Here is a 19,286-nt window from a genome sequence, read left to right as displayed (position 1 = left end):
TTTTTTATTTTTTAATGGGCAGCAAAAGACTTTTTTTCAATTAAGAGCTGATTTCTTTAGGGCTATGCCATACAAAAGGCCCTGTTAAGGGCTACTGGTAATTTATTGTTAGATTAGGTAATTTAGTTTTTATTTTATATTTTATCTCTTTAAAATAGTAATGTTAGGTTTATTTATAGTTTAAGCATAGTTTTTTTATTTCAAAGGTAACTTTTTATTTATTTGAATGTAGTTAAATTGTAATTTAAAGTTAGGGGGTGTTAGGTTTAGGGGATAATAGTTTAATTTAGGTAGTCACAATGTGGGTGTTTGGTGGTTTTAGGGGTTTAGTTTAGTATTTGCAATGCGGAGGGGGGCAGCGGATTAGGGGTTAATAACTTTATTTAGTGTTGGTGATGTCCGGGCGGTGGTTTAGAGGTTAATAACTTTATTTAGTGTTTGCGATGTCGGGGGCGATGGTTTAGGGGTTAATTACTTTATTTAGTGTTGGCAATGTCAGGGGGCGGTGGATCAGGGGTATTTAGACTAGGGGTTTATGTTGGGGTGTTAGGTTTTAACATAACCTTCTTGTCTCCATAGACATCAATGGGGATTACATTATAGCGATCGCCATTCCGCAATCGCAGGTGTTAGTTTTTCTCGAACACTTTTTCACCATTGATGTCTATGGGAGAAAACATGCACAAGCACGTCAAGTCAGGACAACACAAGAGGGAGATTGTGTGACTGAAGATGATTTGTATAAAGAATTTTGTTGTACCAAATTATATCAAATTGTAAAATAAAGTGTCCCCCCCCCCCCCCAGTAACTACTGTATAACTTGTCTATTTCCTATGTAAAATTTGTTTTGATAAATTAGTCTCACTTATATTATTCAAAAAAAGTTGGTAACCATAGATAACTGCTAACAGAGCACTTACTCTGGTGAGCTGAGGACATTTTGAGGAAATATATATTCCTTTTTCATTTAAAGAATTTCATGTGATATTTTCTAGTCAGTTTTTTTTACAGATAAGTTGTGTAACTTTAAAGTGATTTTGCATATGGGTATTATGTCCCTTTAATACGGTTATAGTCACTGAGTCACTCAACCATTTACTCCTCTGTTGCACAAGTTGCAGTTCAATTATACTCTCTGGACTTGTCTCTTATCTTTAAAAGGCTGTTATTAATATCTTGACTCCTGACAGTCATTAAAACTTTAGAAGACAAGTCACATACCTGAGTGTTTTTACTGTACTGCAACCCTCATATACCTTAGTAAAAGTTACAATTATTGGGCACTAACTGTAACGTAAAACTCCTTTTTATTACAGAACCAATGGAAAAGATATGATCACTTTTCAAAGGCTGGTCGCATAATCTTCTCATCAAGCTTATTTTGTTACTGGGTTAGATTAAATGTTACTCGAATTCTCTCATGTTACTTCTCCATATATTGGTTACATGGGAAAACCCAGCAGTAAGATCAACCAAGAACATTATGTCTGGAATATAACTAGGAATTTGTTCCACCAGATTTAAGAAAAAAAAGACATCAAAAGCAGCCTTGTACAAAACACAGGATACAAGTGTCAACACTACAGTAACATCATAAAACTAGAATGTTTCACAGCTGCTTATTTCCCATACAATATTATTTCATCAATCTGTGGGCTTGGTGGGACTTGGATGCTATCTTGCTATCCATGGGCATCCACAGATTTTTCAATGTGGTTAGCAACAAAATAAAAAATAATAATATCAATGGCAACATGTGCAGTAGGAGAGAAAAGCTTGTTGTACGCATGATTCACGTTTAAAAATTATGGCTGATTAGATTCCATAGAGCATGTAAGGTGCAAAATTCTGGGGAGGAGGGCATTTGTACCCTCTTGCCAGCCTCATGGTGCCAGTGCTCTCTGGTTATTGACATTGGGTTACCAAATCTGACAATATAAATATGTGAAGTATTTCATTTAATAAACCCTCACATGACTGGAGATGATGAATCGAGCAGGCAAACTATGCTCTTGCCTAGAGCAGAGTGCACACATGTTGAAGGCACACAATTCCCCCAACGTTTTCATTCATGATTCAGACAGATCATATAAACAACTTTGTCATTTACTTCTATTATCTTATTGCTTTGTTCTCTTGGTATCCTTTACTGAAAAGCAAACACAGGAAGGCCCAGGAGTAGCAATGTATTCACTACTAGGTGCTAGCTGCTGATTGGTGGAAGAAAGCAAATTAGATAATAGAAGAAATCAAACAGTTGTTTAAAACTCTATGCTCTCTCTGAATAATGAAATTAAAATGTTGGGTTTCATGTCCCTTTATAGATTAGTTCTTATTAGGAATGTTATATGAATTAAGTGCTATTGCTGAGGAAGGAGACATACTAGTGTTGTCACCATTTTTGTGCCCATTTACAATACACTTTTTAAGGGGATATGGGTGTAAGCTTTCATGTTACCCATTCACATTATGTATAGAGGAGCGCACTGGGAATGTACAGTAGAGCAAAGCAATTTTTGTCACTGCTACAAACTTGACTTTGCCTGAACCTGATCTCTCACTTTATGCACCAGCACTGCAAGTACCAGGTGAGGTTATACCTGATGATATATCACTTTATGCACCAGCACTGAAAGCACCAGGTGAGGTTGTACCTGATGATATATCACTTTATTCACCACTACTGCAAGCACCAGGTGAGGTTGTACCTGATGATATATCACTTTATGCACCAGCACTGAAAGCACCAGGTGAGGTTGTACCTGATGATATATCACTTTATGCACCAGTACTGCAAGCACCAGGTGAGGTTGTACCTGATGATATATCACTTTATGCACCAGCACTGCAAGCACCAGGTGAGGCTATACCTGATAATATATCACTTTATGCACCAGTACTGCAAGCACCAGGTGAGGTTGTACCTGATTATATATCACCTTATGCACCAGCACTGCAAGCACCAGGCTAGGTTGTACCTGATTATATATCACTTTATGCACCAGCACTGCAAGCACCAGATGAGTCTGTACCTGATTATATATCACTTTATGCTTCAGCACTGCAAACATCATGTGAGGCTGTACCTGATGATATATCACTTTATTCACCAGTACCGCAGACACCTGGTGAGGCTGTACCTGATGATCTCTCACTTTATGCACCAGCACTGCAAGCACCAGGTGAGGTTGTACCTGATGATATATCACTTTATGCACCAGCACTGCAAGCACCAGGGGAGGTTGTACCTAATAATATATCACTTTATGCACCAGCACTGCAAGCACCAAGTAAGGTTGTACCTGATTGTATTTCACTTTATGCACCGGCACTGCAAGCACCAGGTGATTCTCTAACTGATGATATATCACTTTATGCACTGGAAACACCAGGTGATTCTGTAACTGATGATATATCACTTTATGCACCGGCACTGCAAGCACCAGGTGATTCTGTAACTGATGATATATCACTTTATGCACCAGCACTGCATGCACCAGGTGAGGCTGTACCTAATGATATATCACTTTATTCACCAGTACTGCAAGCACCAGGTGAAGTTGTACCTGATGATATATCACTTTATGCACCAGCACTGCAAGCACCATGTAAGGTTGTACCTGATTATGGGCTAGATTACAAGTGGAGTGCTAAATTATCCCACGCCCGCAAACATGCACATTTGCCCGTTTGCGGGCTCTCGCTAAATAACCAGCCATTACAAGTGTATGGTTATTGCTACCTCGAGCTTGTGGTAGCAATTAGCGCTCCAAAAATTAACCAGAGATTAGATCTCTGGTTAATTTTCTAAAAGTGCCCCAAATGCCCTAAAAATAGAGGGCATTAGAGTTTTTTATTAAAAAAATAAAAAAAATAAAAAAAAATAACTGCACTAGGCAGTTTTGGGGCTTTAAGTTGGTGGGAGTGGGGTGTTAAAAAAAGAAACAGCACTGAAAAAGTGCATTTACATTGCGGTCTATGGGAACTGTGTGCTCCCAGTAAATATATATGTATATGCTTATATACACATTTTAACAAGCTTATACATATATATTTACAAATTGCTGCCATCGCTGTGCTACTTAGCGCCTTCGCTGTGTGACGTTCTCATGCTGTGTGTCATGGCATGAGAACAAGACTCCCATTTGAGCCTATGAAAGCCCGGTCTTGTGAGCGCAATGTTTCCCAGCAATGCGAACGAGAGCTCTGCAAGCACTAGGTGTAAGTTGTACCTGATGATATATCACTTTATGCACCAGCACTGCAAACACCAGGTGATTCTGTACCTGCTTATATATAACTTTTTGTACCAGCACTGCAAACAGCAGGTGATTCTGTACCTAATGATATATCACTTTATGCACCAGCACTGCAAACACCAGGTGAGGCTGTACCTGATGCCAAATTTCTTTTATGCACCAGCACTGCAAGCACCTATGGCTCAATGATTGAAAGCTCTCTGGGCTGGCGAGATTATTAAAGAATGCTCGCCAGTCCTTTTATTTCCCTGGTGGCATGATCTAAAGCAGGGGTTTACCAACCTTTTGAACCTCAGGGACCACTAAACTCACAATTTTCCCGTGGACCACAAACATGAATTTTTTTTAAAAGGTACAAACCTCTATAATGTGTGTATGTATATATATATATATATATATATATATATATATACACACTCACATACTGTACATAACTAGTATAACCCATAGATAAGTTGACATATTATGTATATATTTACACATTTTTAAGAATTATTTTTTGGAATTAACTAACTGAATGACAGAACTGAGAAAATACTTCCAAATGATAGATGAGCTGGAAACAGAGAGGCAGAAAAAAGAATTATGTTTAAAAGGACCACAAGACTTCCAAGCTACTTCCCGAGTTAGGAATTATTCAAAACTACTTATGATCATGGACAGACATTGGAGTCATAAATTAAGTTTATATCAGAAAGCTCTCAATATGGATGTGAGCTAACCACAACTGATTACTGGCAATTACTATAATACTGGTGGGATATGGCTGATCTGCTCGATGGCAATTACTGGAATACAGGTGGAATGGCATTGTGCGCGGGAAAGTTATTAGAATGAAAAATAATTAATATTTAATTAAAAAAAAAAAGAAGATGGAGGGGAGGAAGACAAACAGTGATATAAGTCCATCTGAAGGAATTAGGAAAACTACTACAAAGAGACAGGTAAAGGGAAGAAAATAAATTAAATATAAGAGAGAATTTTTTTTTATAATTTTCGTTTTTTATATACTTCATTTCCACTATTCAAGCCAAGACTATACCAACTTCTGCTGGCTTTAAAATTGAAGCATCTTCCTCTGAGCACTGCGCCGGGCGGGAGGAGTTAAAATTACAATTTAGCTACACAAGTTGTGCAGTATTATGTAACGTGCGTAGGAAGATTGTAATTTAACTCCTCTTCCGTCGGTTTTCACTGATGTCCAGCCAGGCACCGTAGGGAGTTGCGGTGCAACGGGGGTGACACTATTAGAGGAGATTAATTCCTGCTTTATGGTGTCACTGACCATACACATCTTCTCACGGACCACCGGTGGTCCGCGGACCACCGGTTGGCGACTGCTGATCTAAAGCCCCTTTTTACCCTGAAAACAGAGTATTTCGGTATGAGGCGTATACTGCATTTTCGTAAGAAAAATGCACAATAAAATTTGTATTTCAGTACACTGGATGTCCAAAAATCACACAGAATTTTGGACTTATAAGTCCAAAATACAAAGCGTAACTGTTGTTTTTTCATAAAATAGGCTTAAAATGGGAGTATATAAAATTGTCTCTCTAATCCCAGTGTAATTCTGTAAAAATTTTCGCACAGCGGATCTCACAGTTTTTTCTCACAAACTAAAAGGGGTCAAGCTTTTCTCAAAACACTCAAAATACTTATAACCCTAATAGAAAAAAAAACACATGCATACGGAAATGTAGGTGAATATAAGATGCTATATGCAGAAAGCAGCGTAATGTATTTTATATTGGCTGCAGGATTTAATTTTGAAAGTGCGTCCCCTGCTCACTGCTAACTTTGCTCTATGGAGCAAAGTGTCCCTTTTCAGCAAGCTCCACTATCTTGCCACTCGCAGGGACTGCTCCCTTTTTACGTTCTTTCCACCTGCAGCCGCAGCGAAGGCCCACGAGAAAAACCACGTCAGATCTGGCAAAGTTTAGATCATCGGACCCAGAGAGTGATAAATAGACGTGCATTCTGCACTAATAAAAAGCTAGTATGCATTAGCATTGTATACATTCAGCATATGCCTCGGTGTAAACTAGCTGATATAGCCCCCTCAGCTTTTGGGCCTTAGTGCCACTGCTGCTTGCCCCACCATAAATATACTAATTTGTTTCCTCATATGTCTGAATTTAGTTTTTTTGCTTTTTTTATACAGCTAGCTACATATGGTTCACAAATTAAGAATACAGTGTTAAAAATTCATCAAGTATGGAAACAACCATAATAGATATTACACAAGCAAGGTCCAAAAATGTCCATGCAATTTTCAATATTTTTTTTTTTTTATTGAAAGCATTTTAAAAATAATTGGTTAATATTGAATGAGTAGCACAATATATAAAAGGCATCCACATTTTTCAAGATCAGAGCTTACAAGACACAGGGGATGCAGAAAAACTCCACAAATTAAGGGAGAAGTTGCACAATAAATATATTAATCTCTAAATTCCCTCTATGAGAATAGTGCAGCTTTGCCCAGAGTCCAGCCCCCCCCCCACCCACCCCCCATGTTCACTGGGTGGCTGAACATCAACACCTCCATCCTAGGCTGATGGCAGGTGTCCAGCAGTAATGGAGCGAGGGGGCAGCGGGAAGAGGAGGGGGAGGCAGGTACCCTTGCTCTGGCAATCAATCAGTCAGTCATATCCAAGCACTGCCCTCTCTCTGCACACACTGCTTGCAAAACTGACTTCCCCAGGGACAGACAGGGAACTCTAGTCTAAAGCACAGTACTGAATCGTGCAATAGAGGAGATATTCCTTCACAGGGTTCTGGATTATAAAATATATTTACTTTCTGGGGGGACAAAAACAACTACTGAATTAACTGTTTCTCTTCATGGAGGTGAGTTTTCTGCTTGTGCATTCTGTAGCCAACTTTCTCTAAATTTCTGATTTTGAATTTATGCCCTTATACTTTAAAAAGGAGAATAGTTTAATAAACTAGTGGGAAAAATTGTTTGACACACGTCAGATGCAGGATAGTGAAGAAAACAAACCCAAGATCAGCTGCGTGTTGCAATCTCAATTGAGAAGCTTTAGCCGTCATAGGTAAAATGAGCTCTCTGTGTTTAACAGCAGAAACCAAAAGATCTTAATATTAGAGCTGGCAGCAGAGCTTCCAATTATATAAAAACAATAATCAGTTACCATTTTAAAAAGTACTTTCTGTCAGTAAGAATTAGCAGTTTCAGTGTCATAAAATGAAAACAAAAAAGAAATGGATGAATATTTAAATTATTAGCATTTCATTTGCATACGGTTGACACTAAGATACAAAATGAACATTCTCTGATTTTTGTCTCAGCCGTATGGAGAGTTTTGCTGCTGCTAGTAGAAGAATCTCGATTTGGCATTCAAAGTTTGCAATAAATAATAAAAACAATGTTTCTAGTGCTTTTATCACCTTTATTTCATTCTCATGTTATATATTTTTTTAGAGCATACCTAGGTAGGCAGCCTGCACTGTTTTAAGTAGTACATGATAGCAAACACTGCTGCTATCTAATGATCTATATACCACTGTTCTTGTCAAACTTGTGCTATATGATGCCCCAGACACATGAATGCTCCTAAGCTTACTTAACTGATTTTCAAATGTACGAAGTGAATTTGTTAATAGAAGCGAACTGGAAACTGTTTTGAAAATGGTTTGCTCTGTCTGAGCCACAAAATAAATATTTTGGCTTTCATGTCTAATAAAAATTCAGATCTATTTATGAAAATAATGCATTGATAGAGTTCCACCTGTACCTATAGCTATGATTCATATTATTTAGTATTCTCTGTCTCAGCAGCAAGAAGAACATTATTAAAGGGATATTCCAGTCAAAATTGGAAACCACATGGGTGCATTTCAGTTTTGAACAGAAGAAATTTTGTAATATACATTCATAAGCAAAAATGCTTCTAGTAAAAGCTATAACTGTTTCAAAAGTGTATATAAGTATGCAACGTGCACCAGCATTTTAAACACAGCACTTGCTCAGAGAGCCTTAGGTGCTTGTATCATCTGGTAATGACTCAATTTGTTAATTGCTGACATGATACAAGCCCCACTGGTGATCTTAGCAGCTGCATTATTTAAAATGTAGGTGCAGTGACAATATCTAGCTATGCTTCACATGCATGTGCACAGAAAAATTTTAACACTAAAACAGTTATAACTTTTACTAGAAGCATTTTTGGTAATAGATGTATATTGCAAATATGTTTCTATTCAAAGATGTAATAATCCTATGTGCATTTACATTTTGACTGGAATGTCCCTTTAAGACTATATGACTCTTAGAATCCGGCATAAAAATGCAGGTTTTGATTTAATTTTGCCCTGTTTCTTTACTAAATTAGTAAAGCTTTGATATATTTGTAATTGTTTGGAGTTAATGTCCATGAAAAGGTTTACCTGTTTGTTTTCCAGTGTAGCATATGTTTCCATATAGCTTTAAACATGACACTCAAAGTCTTATTGATATTTTGTATCAGGGATGGGGGAACCTTCGTTAATTTAAGAACAAATGAGCAAATGGGAAAGTAACGATACAAAAGTGATGCAAATTGTCTAGAAAGATAATAATATCTGGAGATGTTCCGATGTTGCAGGGTTCATTTTGTATTTATCATCTCCCTTCTTTATGTGACTTGTTATTAGTAGATGTTCTCTGGATATAAAATACAGTGACGTTAAGCTGACATTGCTCATCAAGACTGGAATCAGACAAACGTAGCTCTATCAGCAAGTGAAACTAAACTTCTGCAAAGGGATCTCTGTGTGAATACATGTACCTTTTTTATATATATTTTGAATAAATAAAATATGCTATGAAATTTGTCCTTTGGATGCTTAAAATATTATCTTTTTTATAATCTATCTATCTATCTATCTATCTATCTATCTCTCTGCCATCTATCAATCATCTATCTATCTAATCTACCTATCATCTATCTATCTATCTATCTATCTATCTATCTATCTATCTATCATCTATCTATCTTCTATCTATCTATTTATATATCATCTATTAACCATCAATTTATCTATCTTATATCTATCTAGCTATGTATTGTTATCATTTATCTCTATCTATCTATAATCTATCATCTATCTATATATCTATCTATCTATATCTATATCTATCTATCTATCTATCTATCTATCTATCTATCTATCATCTATATATCTATCTGTCTGTCTCTATCAATAAATCAATCAATCAGTCAATCTATCTATCTATCTATCTATCTATCATCTATTTATCTATCTATATAATATCTATCTAGCTATGTATCATTATCATTTATCTATCTATTTATCTATCTATCTATTTATCATCTATCATCTATCTATCTATCTATCTATCTATCTATCTATCTATCTATCTGCCTGTCTGTCTGTCTGTCTGTCTGTCTCTATCAATCTATCTATCTATCTATCTATCTATCAATCTATCATCTATCTATCTATCTATCCATCTGTCTATCTATCTATCTATCTATCTATCTATCTATCTATCTATCTATGTATGTGAAAAAATATATAACTATAGCTTGCCAGTCAGGGAGAAAACATGACTAGTCTGTAGGTACTAGTCCACTAAGTGTTAAAGACGAGCAAAAATCTAAATTTCAAAGTTTGTAGCAATTTTGTTATTAGTCCTGGGCTAGCAAACTCATATATGAAGGATTGCATTGTCAGTCAAGGATATCCATAATGATGATTTGGATACTGTTTAATCTATAGCCCACGCTTAAACGTGTCATTTCCTACTTGCTGGTACTGTATTAAATAGTGTTTGCTTTCAGTTGACAAGTTATTTCATTTGTCAAGCTTCACCCCCTATCACATCATGCTGTGTGCTTTTATAATAAAGCCTAAATAGGACATTGAACTTTAAGATCACAGATATAGGCATACCAATGGTAGGTTTAAAGGGATATCTGATATCTCAGCTAATTCATTTTCAAATCAAATTTACTTTGAGGGATATCACTGTAAAAAATCAGGTTTGGACTTAAAAGGGTAAATTGTTACTATGAAAATAGCTAGATACTAAAATATTCTATTACGCATGTATAATATATATTAGAATGTATGTACTACATTGAGAAATATATGCAAACAATATAAAAAAATAAGCATTTTAAACTGTCCTTTTATTAGAAAAATGTATATTATTTTACAATCAATGGACATACCAGTTAAAAACTCTCATAATTAAAAGGACATTAATTATTATATGCTGTATTTCATTAGAACACACGTAATTGTAAAACTCCTGACCCTGCAAGTCTATATGTTTAACCCCTTGCAAAAGGGATAGACATTTTTAAAGTCCCACTCGGGAGCCACAGAGAATTGCTTGTCAGTGATTGACAGGGTTATGTAACTGTGACTGCTGGTTGGTTAACTGACTGTCATTGCAAGGGAAAAGCAATTATCTGCTGCTCCTAAATTGTATTTTAACTATGTATTTAACCTCCATTGCAGGGGTTTAACACATAGACCTGCTGGTTAGTATCACTAAAATGAAATGCTCTAACACATTACAGCATGCAGTTTTCGTGCTACAATGTCCCTTTAAAGTTTTTATGAGGAATTGATTTTTGAACTTGATGTCCCTTTCAAAAAGAGGTAATAAATCCCCTGTGTGTTTTTATGTGAAGGATTATTTCTGTTTACATTTTGCTTACATTATGGGTTCCCATATATACTAATGCCTAAGCCAATGGTGATTTAAAATAATGCCAATTATTCTTGATTTATCAACCCCTATTTACTTATGCTCTTTTAAAAACTGATGGCTGAGAACCTATATTAAAGGGACATTAAACCCAATTTTTTTTCTTTCATGATTCAGATAGAGAATACCATTTTAAACAACTTTATATTTTACTTCTATTATCTAATTTGCTTCATTCTCTTGATATTCTTTCATGAAAAGCACATCTAGATAGGCTCAGTAGCTTCTGATTGGTGGCTGCACATAGATGCCTCATGTGATTGGCTCACCAATGTGCATTGCTATTTATTTAACAAAGGATATCTAAAGATTGCAGCAAATTAGATAATAGAAGTAAATTGGAATGTTGTTTAAAATTGTATTCTCTATCTGAATCATGAAAGAAAAATTTGGGGTTTAGTTGTCCTTTAAGAATGATGGTTACTTTATTTTTATTTTTTGTATTAAACATGTTTCTATTCCATGTTTTTATGGGATAGTAAAGTAAAAAAAAACTTTCATAATTCAGAGAGAGTGTACAAATTACTGCAAATTCACCCTATCTCTTGGTATCCTCTGTTAAAATGAGTTTCTTTCCACGAGAGCATACTGAAATATGATCAGGAAAGTGCACGTGTCTTAAGCATTATATGTGTATACCATAAATGGGATAGCTTAGTTGGAACGCAATAGGCAGTATCGCTGGACCACGCTAACTTTAGTGTACAACTTAATATTACAAGTAAATAGTAGATCGGACTTACCAGAGAAAGTTTAGCGCGGACAACATTGCTCTAGCGCAGCCATTAGTCTCAATAAATATTGCGAACAAACTAAATAGCGCTGATATTACAATTTGAAAGTTCAGCGAAAGTCCAAATAACGCTAGAAGAATTAGTACAAGCTGAGACCTGAAGTAAAGTGTAAGGGTTAAAAAAAAAAGTTTCACAAAATACATAAAACCATATTACACTCACATATATACTTTTTAAATAAAAAAAAAAAACATTTATATTGATAAAAAGGTTTAAAAACAGATATTGCATATTTCAAGGTGTTTGACTGGGAAATGCTCCAATGACATATATATATAGATTTTTAAATATGTGTATACATGTGTATTTATGTGTTTAAATGTACAAATATGTATGTGCACGCATACATATATATATAAACACATGTATATATACACACGTTTGAGACTTTCCTAGTCAAATACCATGTAAAATACATTATAATTTTTAAACAATCTTAATATGTTTTAATGTTTTATATTTTTAAACATATAGTTTTATATATCTGTATATACAATCTATCTATCTATCTATCTATCTATCTATCTATCTATCTATCTATCTATCTATGTGTATATTCATATAGATATACAGGTATAGATAGATTTTATAAAAATATATTCAGATATATATATATATATATATATATATATATATATATACTGTATATATATATATATATATATATATATATATATATATATATATATATATTTAAAAATAAAATAATGTTTACTTCTAAGGGAACCGTTGCATTCATTAAAAGATGTTTATTCCAAAATTTAATTGTACCTCTATCTATCTATCTATCTATCTATATTACTAGAAAATACTAAATTAAAAAGCATAGTATATTGGATAGGGCCAACTAGGTAACGTATACTCAGATCGTATTATATAATTATGAAGCAGAGTGTAAGCATGAGTATATTTTCTAGTGTGCTGTATTGATAGATGATAATGATAGATATATAAATATATAGATGATAGACAGATGTATGAAAGATAGATATATAGATAGATATATGATAGATAGATGTATAGATAGATATAGAGATAGATGATTGATAGATAGATTGATAGATAATAGCTAGATAGATAGCTAGATAATAGATAGAGATAGACAGACATACAGACAGATAGACAGATAGATATATAGATAGACAGAGAGATAGATATATAGATGATAGATATGTATATATATATTAATAGATAGATATATATATAATAGATGGATAGATGATAGAGAGAGAGAAAGAGAGATAGATAGAGAGATAAATAGATAGATGATAGATAGAATAGATAGATAGATAGATAGATAGATAGATAGGATAGATGATAGATAGATAGATAGATAGATAGATAGGAGATAGATAAAAGGTAGATAGATAGATAGACAGATAGAGAGACAGAGATATATAAATGATAGATAGATTGATAGAGAGAGAGATAGATAGATAGATAGATAGATAGATAGATAGATATTGAGTATAGATGGGTAGACAGATAGATAGAGAGAGAGAGAGAGAGAGAGAGAGAGAGTGAGAGATAGACAGATAGACAGACAGACAGATAGATAGATAGATAGATAGATAGATAGATAGATAGATAGATAAACAGACAGACAGATAGATAGATAAGAAATATATAAAAGATAGATAGAAAGAGAGAGAGAGAGATATAGATAGACAGATAGATAAATAGATGATAGATAGATTGATAGATAGCTAATAGATAGAAATATATTTTTATATATAAATAAGAGAGAGAGGTTATAATATAATTAATAATAATAATTATATTGGAAGTTGCCAACTAGGTGGCACTGCTGCTACAGAACTACAACAAATAGATTGTATTTGGATAGACAATTTAAGTGACATCCCTACAAAGTTACATTTAGTCAGAATAAACTGTTTCTAACTCAGTAACGTTTTCCAGAAGACCTCATCTAGGATTAGTAAATACAGTGAGAAAGGAAGAGAGTGCATTCTCCTGCTACTGAAAACACAGCAGTTGTATCTTTCCCCACCTTCCTCTAGTTTGTTCCCTAATGCTATCCCATTGACTAGTTTTTCACTCTTTAACCTGTTACTTCTCTCATCATCTCACTTATTGTTTAAACGGACATGAAACACAAAATATTTATTTCATGATTCAGATAGAGAATACAATTTTACATAACTTTCCAGTTTACTTCTATTATCAAATTTGTTTCATTCTCTTGGTATCATTTGTTGAAGGAGCAGCAATGCACTACTGGTTTCTAACTGAACTTATGGGTGAGCCAATGACAATAGCTATATATATGCAGCCAGGTTCTTTGCTGCTCCTGAGCTTACCTAGATAAACCTTTCAGCAAAAGATAACAGGAGAAGTAAATTGGAAATTTGTTTAAAATTTCTTGATATCACTTATTAACAGTAATTTGTGCAGTTTATTTCATTAGTATTACAGGAAGAAAACCCTTTATCCAACCTGCTTGGGACCGGAAAAGGTTTGGATTTTGGAATAGTTTGGATTTTGAAATATTTGCATATTTAAATGGGCCAATTTGGAGAGGGGATGGAACCAAGTGTAAACAACATCTTATGTCATAATAAAGCTTATAAATGCAACCTAAATGTGGTTTTAAATAATTTTTATTACTTTTGTTTACATAAAACCCTCAGAAAGTTAGTACAGTACTATAATCAGAAAAGTCCTATTTGTAGTTTTTTTACACCACTTAAAGGGCCACTAAACCCAAAATCTTTCTTTCATGATTCAGATAGAGAATAGAAATTTAAACAACATTACAATTTACTTCCATTATTTATTTTGCTTCATTTTTTTAAATATCCTTAGTTGAAGAAAAAGCAATGCACATGGTGAGCCCATCACACGATGCTTTAATGTGCAGCAACCAATCAGCAGCTAGTGAGCATATCTAGATATGATTTTCATCAAAGAATATCAAGAGAATAAAACAAATTAGATAATATAAGTAAATTAGAAAGATCTTTAAAATTGCATTCTCTTTCTAAATCATAAAAGAAAAAATGTGGGTGGCATGTCCCTTTAAGGACCAGGGCTATTTTTACATTTCTGCGGTGTTTGTGTTTATCAGAAATTTTCCTCTTACTCATTTACTGTACCCACACATATTACATACATTTTTTCTCGCCATTAAATGGACTTTCTAAAGATACCATTATTTTCATCATATCTTATAATTTACTATAATTTGTTTTATAAAATATGATGAAAAAATTGAAAAAAACACACTTTTTCTAACTTTGACCCCCAAAATCTGTTACACATCTACAGCCACAAAAAACACCCATTCTAAATAGTTTCTAAATTTTGTCCTGAGTTTAGAAATACCCAATCTTTTTTTGTAAGTTATAGGGCAATAAGTACAAGTAGTACTTTGCTATTTCCAAACCATTTGTTTTTCAAAATTAGCGATAGTTACATTGGGGCACTGATATTTGTCAAGAATCTCTGAATATCCCTTCACATGTATATATATATTTTTAGTAGACAACCCAAAGTATTGATCTAGGCCCATTTTGGTATATTTCATGCAACCATTTCACCGCCAAAAATCGTTCACTTTTTCAAAAACTTTTTCACAAACTTTAGGTTTCTCACTGAAATTATTTACAAACAGCTTGTGCAATTATGGCACAAATGGTTGTACATGCTTCTCTGGGATCCCCTTTGTTCAAAAATAGCCTATATATATGGCTTTGGCATTGCTTTTTGGTAATTAGAAGGCTGCTAAATGCAGCTGCGCACCACACGTGTATTATGCCCAGCAGTAAAGGTTAATTAGGGCACTTGTAGGGAGCTTGTAGGGTTAATTTTAGCTTTAGTGTAGTGAAGTAGACAACCCAAAGTATTGATCTAGGCCCATTTTGGTATATTTCATGTCACCATTTCACCGCCAAATGCAATCAAATAAAAAAAAATCATTAACTTTTTCACAATTTTAGTTTTCTCACTGAAATTATTTACAAATAGTTAGTGCAATTATGGCACAAATAATTGTAAATGCTTCTCTGGGATCCCCTTTGTTCAGAAATAGCAGACATATATGGCTTTGGCATTGCTTTTTGGTAATTAGAAGGCTGCTAAATGCCGCTGCGCACAACACTTGTATTATGGCCAGCAGTGAAGGGGTTAATTAGGTAGCTTGTAGGGTTAATTTTAGCTTTAGTGTAGAGATCAGCCTGACACATCCCACCCCCTGATCCCTCCCTAACCCCCCCTCAAACAGCTCTCTTCCCTCCCCACCTCACAATTGTCATCACCATCTTAAATACTGGCAGAAATTCTGCCTGTACTAAAATAAAAGATTGGGTTTTTTTTTCTATTTTTTTTCTATTTATTTTGCTGTGATGGATCCCCCTTAGCCCCCAACCTTCCTGATCCCCCCCCCCCCATACAGCTCTCTAACCTTCCCCCCTCTACCTATCTTCCACCATCTTGGGTACTGGCAGCTGCCAGTACCCATTTTGCCATAATAAATGTTTTGGGGTTTTTTTCTATGCTAAAGCATTTTCTGTAGTGTAGTTCCCCCCCCTCAACACCCTCCCCCCCTCCTCCTCCCCCTCCCCGATCCCTTAACAAAAATTAATTTCCCTCTCCCTCCCTCCCTCTCCCTCAATCAACTTAATGTAGCGTGCACGCACACACCCCGCGCGCTCCTAATGTCCTATTTTGAGCGAGATCGTGGTACGACGTTGGTCGTTAAGGGGTTAAATAAATAGACTATTATTTGCTTTTTAGAAAACAAAAAACAAACCAAAGACACCCGGTAGAGTAGATTGTGACTTACAGTTGGGGAAAAATACAAATTTTTGATTCATTTGTTGGTTTTTTTTTAATATTAATTAAAAAGTTTACACATTAGATTAAATTTTCAATTCCAAATTTGGGAATTTGTACCTGTAAAAAGTTCCAGAGACACTCATATATTTAATAACAGTTTGTCTTATATTGGGCTAGATTACAAATGGTGCTCTATTTAGTGCTACCGCTTGAGCGTAAACTTCATTGGAAGTAATTTTTTTGCGCGATTGGTGCGCATTTTATAAGTTGAAAGTAAATGTTTTGCGTAAACAAAACCCGACGCGTTCTAGAGCTTGAGGACTTTGGATAACTTATTCTCCCCATAGACTTCAATGGAGAACATAGAGATATATTTAATAATAAAAATTACTTTGCTTCTATGTGAAGAACATATGAATGTAAAATATGTGTAACAAGCTTCCGGTTTTGAGCTTTAGGCCTAACTCTGTGTCAGGTTAGTGCGCATGAAAACGTAGTTATTGAAATATTAAATATTAAAAAATATTAATAATTATTGAAAATTATTATAAATGGTGTAAAAATAAATAAATATATATATATTATATGGATTATTTATAATTTTTCATAGTATCTATAACCATTTTGAATATTTATTAATATATTACTTTTTAATATTTCAAGAATGGCCTTAAATTGTCATGTGCACTAACCCGACACTGAGTTAGACCTAGATTGTGAAACCTGAAGTGTGTTATGCATATTTTACATTCCTATGTTCTTCACATAGAATGTTTTTTTAATTTTTATTATTAAATATATATTTCTATATTTATGAGATAATGTTTATGTAAAATATATATATATCTTTACCTATATATCTATAGGAATAGATATATAGGTATAGGTATATACATATACTGTAAATATATATAGAAATATGTATTTAAAAATAAAAATAAAGTTGTTCTGTATGTGAAGAACATTCAAATGTTTTACATATAATATTTACACGTTATTAAATATTATTATGGAATTATTATTAAGACACACACACACCTTTTAATCATTATAAAAACTTTGTATTAATATTTATTTGAATATTATTTATCATACTGTGTTTATATGAGTGTAACTGCATATTTTAATGTATTTATGTTGTGTTTGGTGCAACTTTTTTTATCCCTAACCCTTTACGCGAGGTCTTCAGTTGCAATAATCCAATGTGCATTAAATTTGATTGCACTTAGGTGAATGTGTTTACTTTCAACTTGAAATACGCACGGAAATGAACTTGCCCGCAATATTCTTAGAATGTGCGTGCACTAACGTTAGCATGCCACTTGTCAGCTAGGCTAATGTTTTTAACAACAAAACAGTGCCTTGGATTAAAGCATCAAATTAAATATACAGAACATTGTATAGAACAAATATACAGACTAAGAACTAGATCCTAGACAGGGGGTAACATAACAACAGCCCTGTTAGCAGCAGTTCGTCAGCAGTCGCACTCAAGATACACAAAGGTTGATTGATTCAAGCTCTGATGTAGCTCACAACAAATATTTCTTTCAATGGGCTGTTTTCAATGAGCCAGTCAAATTTGCCAATGTGCGAGTATTACAACTTTAAAGTAAACAGATGCGCTCGAGTGCAATCAAAATTTATGCTTGTCGTGTTAGTGTGACTGAAGACCTAGGTGTATATTTAATATAGTGTAAGTCGACATGATACGCTGTTGGCATTTATCATTGCACCAGCAGTTCACCAGAAATGCTTGTGCAATGCCACCCCCTGCAGATTCGCCTCTAGCAAGGGGTGTCAATCAACCGGATCGTATCTGATCGGGTTGATTTCTGTCCGCCACCTCAGAACAGGCGGACAAGTTATGGAACAGTGGTCTTTAGACCGCTGCTTCATAACTTCTGTTTCCGGAGAGCCCTCAGGGCATTAAGCTCCAAACAGAGCTTGATAAATCATCCCCCTACAGTAAAGAGCATGGCATAAGTACATTAAAATAAAATGTTGCACTTATATATACACTATCTGATAAAAATTATTAATTTAAATATTTTTTTTCCTATGGGTTAAAATGTATATGTTATATGACAAGGTGTTTAATTGGAAGGGTCTATAATGTGTGTGTGCATATACCGTGGATATAAAAAGTCTACACACCCCTGTTAAAATGTCAGGTTTCTGTAATGTAAAAAAATGAGACAAAGATAAATTATTTCCAAACTTTTTCCACCTTTAATGTGACCTATAAACTGTACAACTCAATTGAAAAACGTTGAAATCTTTTAGGTGGAGAGAAGAAAACAAAAATAACTAAAATAATGTGGTTGCATAAGTGTGCACACCCTCTTATAACTGGGGATGTAGCTGTGTTCAGAATTAAGCAATCACATTCAAAATCATGTTAAATATGAGTCAGCATATACCTGCCATCATTTAAAGTGCCTCTGATTAACCTCAAATACAGTTCAGCTGCTCTAGTTGGTCTTTCCTGACATTTTCTTAGTCACATCCCACAGCAAAAGCCATGGTCGACAGAGAGCTTCTAAAGCATCAGAGGGATCTCATTGTTAAAAGGTATCAGTCAGGAGAAGGGTACAAAAGAATTTCCAAGGCATTAGATATAACATGGAACACAGTGAAGACAGACATCATCAAGTGGAGAAAATATGACACAACAGTGACATTAC

At 34.4% G+C, this 19,286-nt stretch overlaps 1 protein-coding gene across 2 annotated transcripts in view; it reads left to right on the top strand.

The window, feature by feature from the left end:
• Positions 1-6,919: 6,919 nt before the first annotated feature.
• Positions 6,920-19,286, top strand: part of CHRDL1 (chordin like 1) — a 277,410-nt gene continuing 265,043 nt past the window's right edge. The window contains exon 1 of one of the 2 annotated variants that reach the window (XM_053699306.1): positions 6,920-7,113. In XM_053699306.1, coding sequence (XP_053555281.1) covers positions 7,108-7,113 — 6 coding nt within the window. In that variant the 5' untranslated portion in view covers positions 6,920-7,107. The remainder of the gene's footprint in view (positions 7,114-19,286) is intronic. The other variant, XM_053699308.1, reaches the window with a different exon arrangement.

This window comes from Bombina bombina, chromosome 1 (assembly GCF_027579735.1).
Source record: "Bombina bombina isolate aBomBom1 chromosome 1, aBomBom1.pri, whole genome shotgun sequence".
Taxonomy (NCBI): Eukaryota; Metazoa; Chordata; class Amphibia; order Anura; family Bombinatoridae; genus Bombina; species Bombina bombina.
Note: the sequence above shows the minus strand (reverse complement) of the source record. Positions and strands in the feature narration are given on the sequence as shown.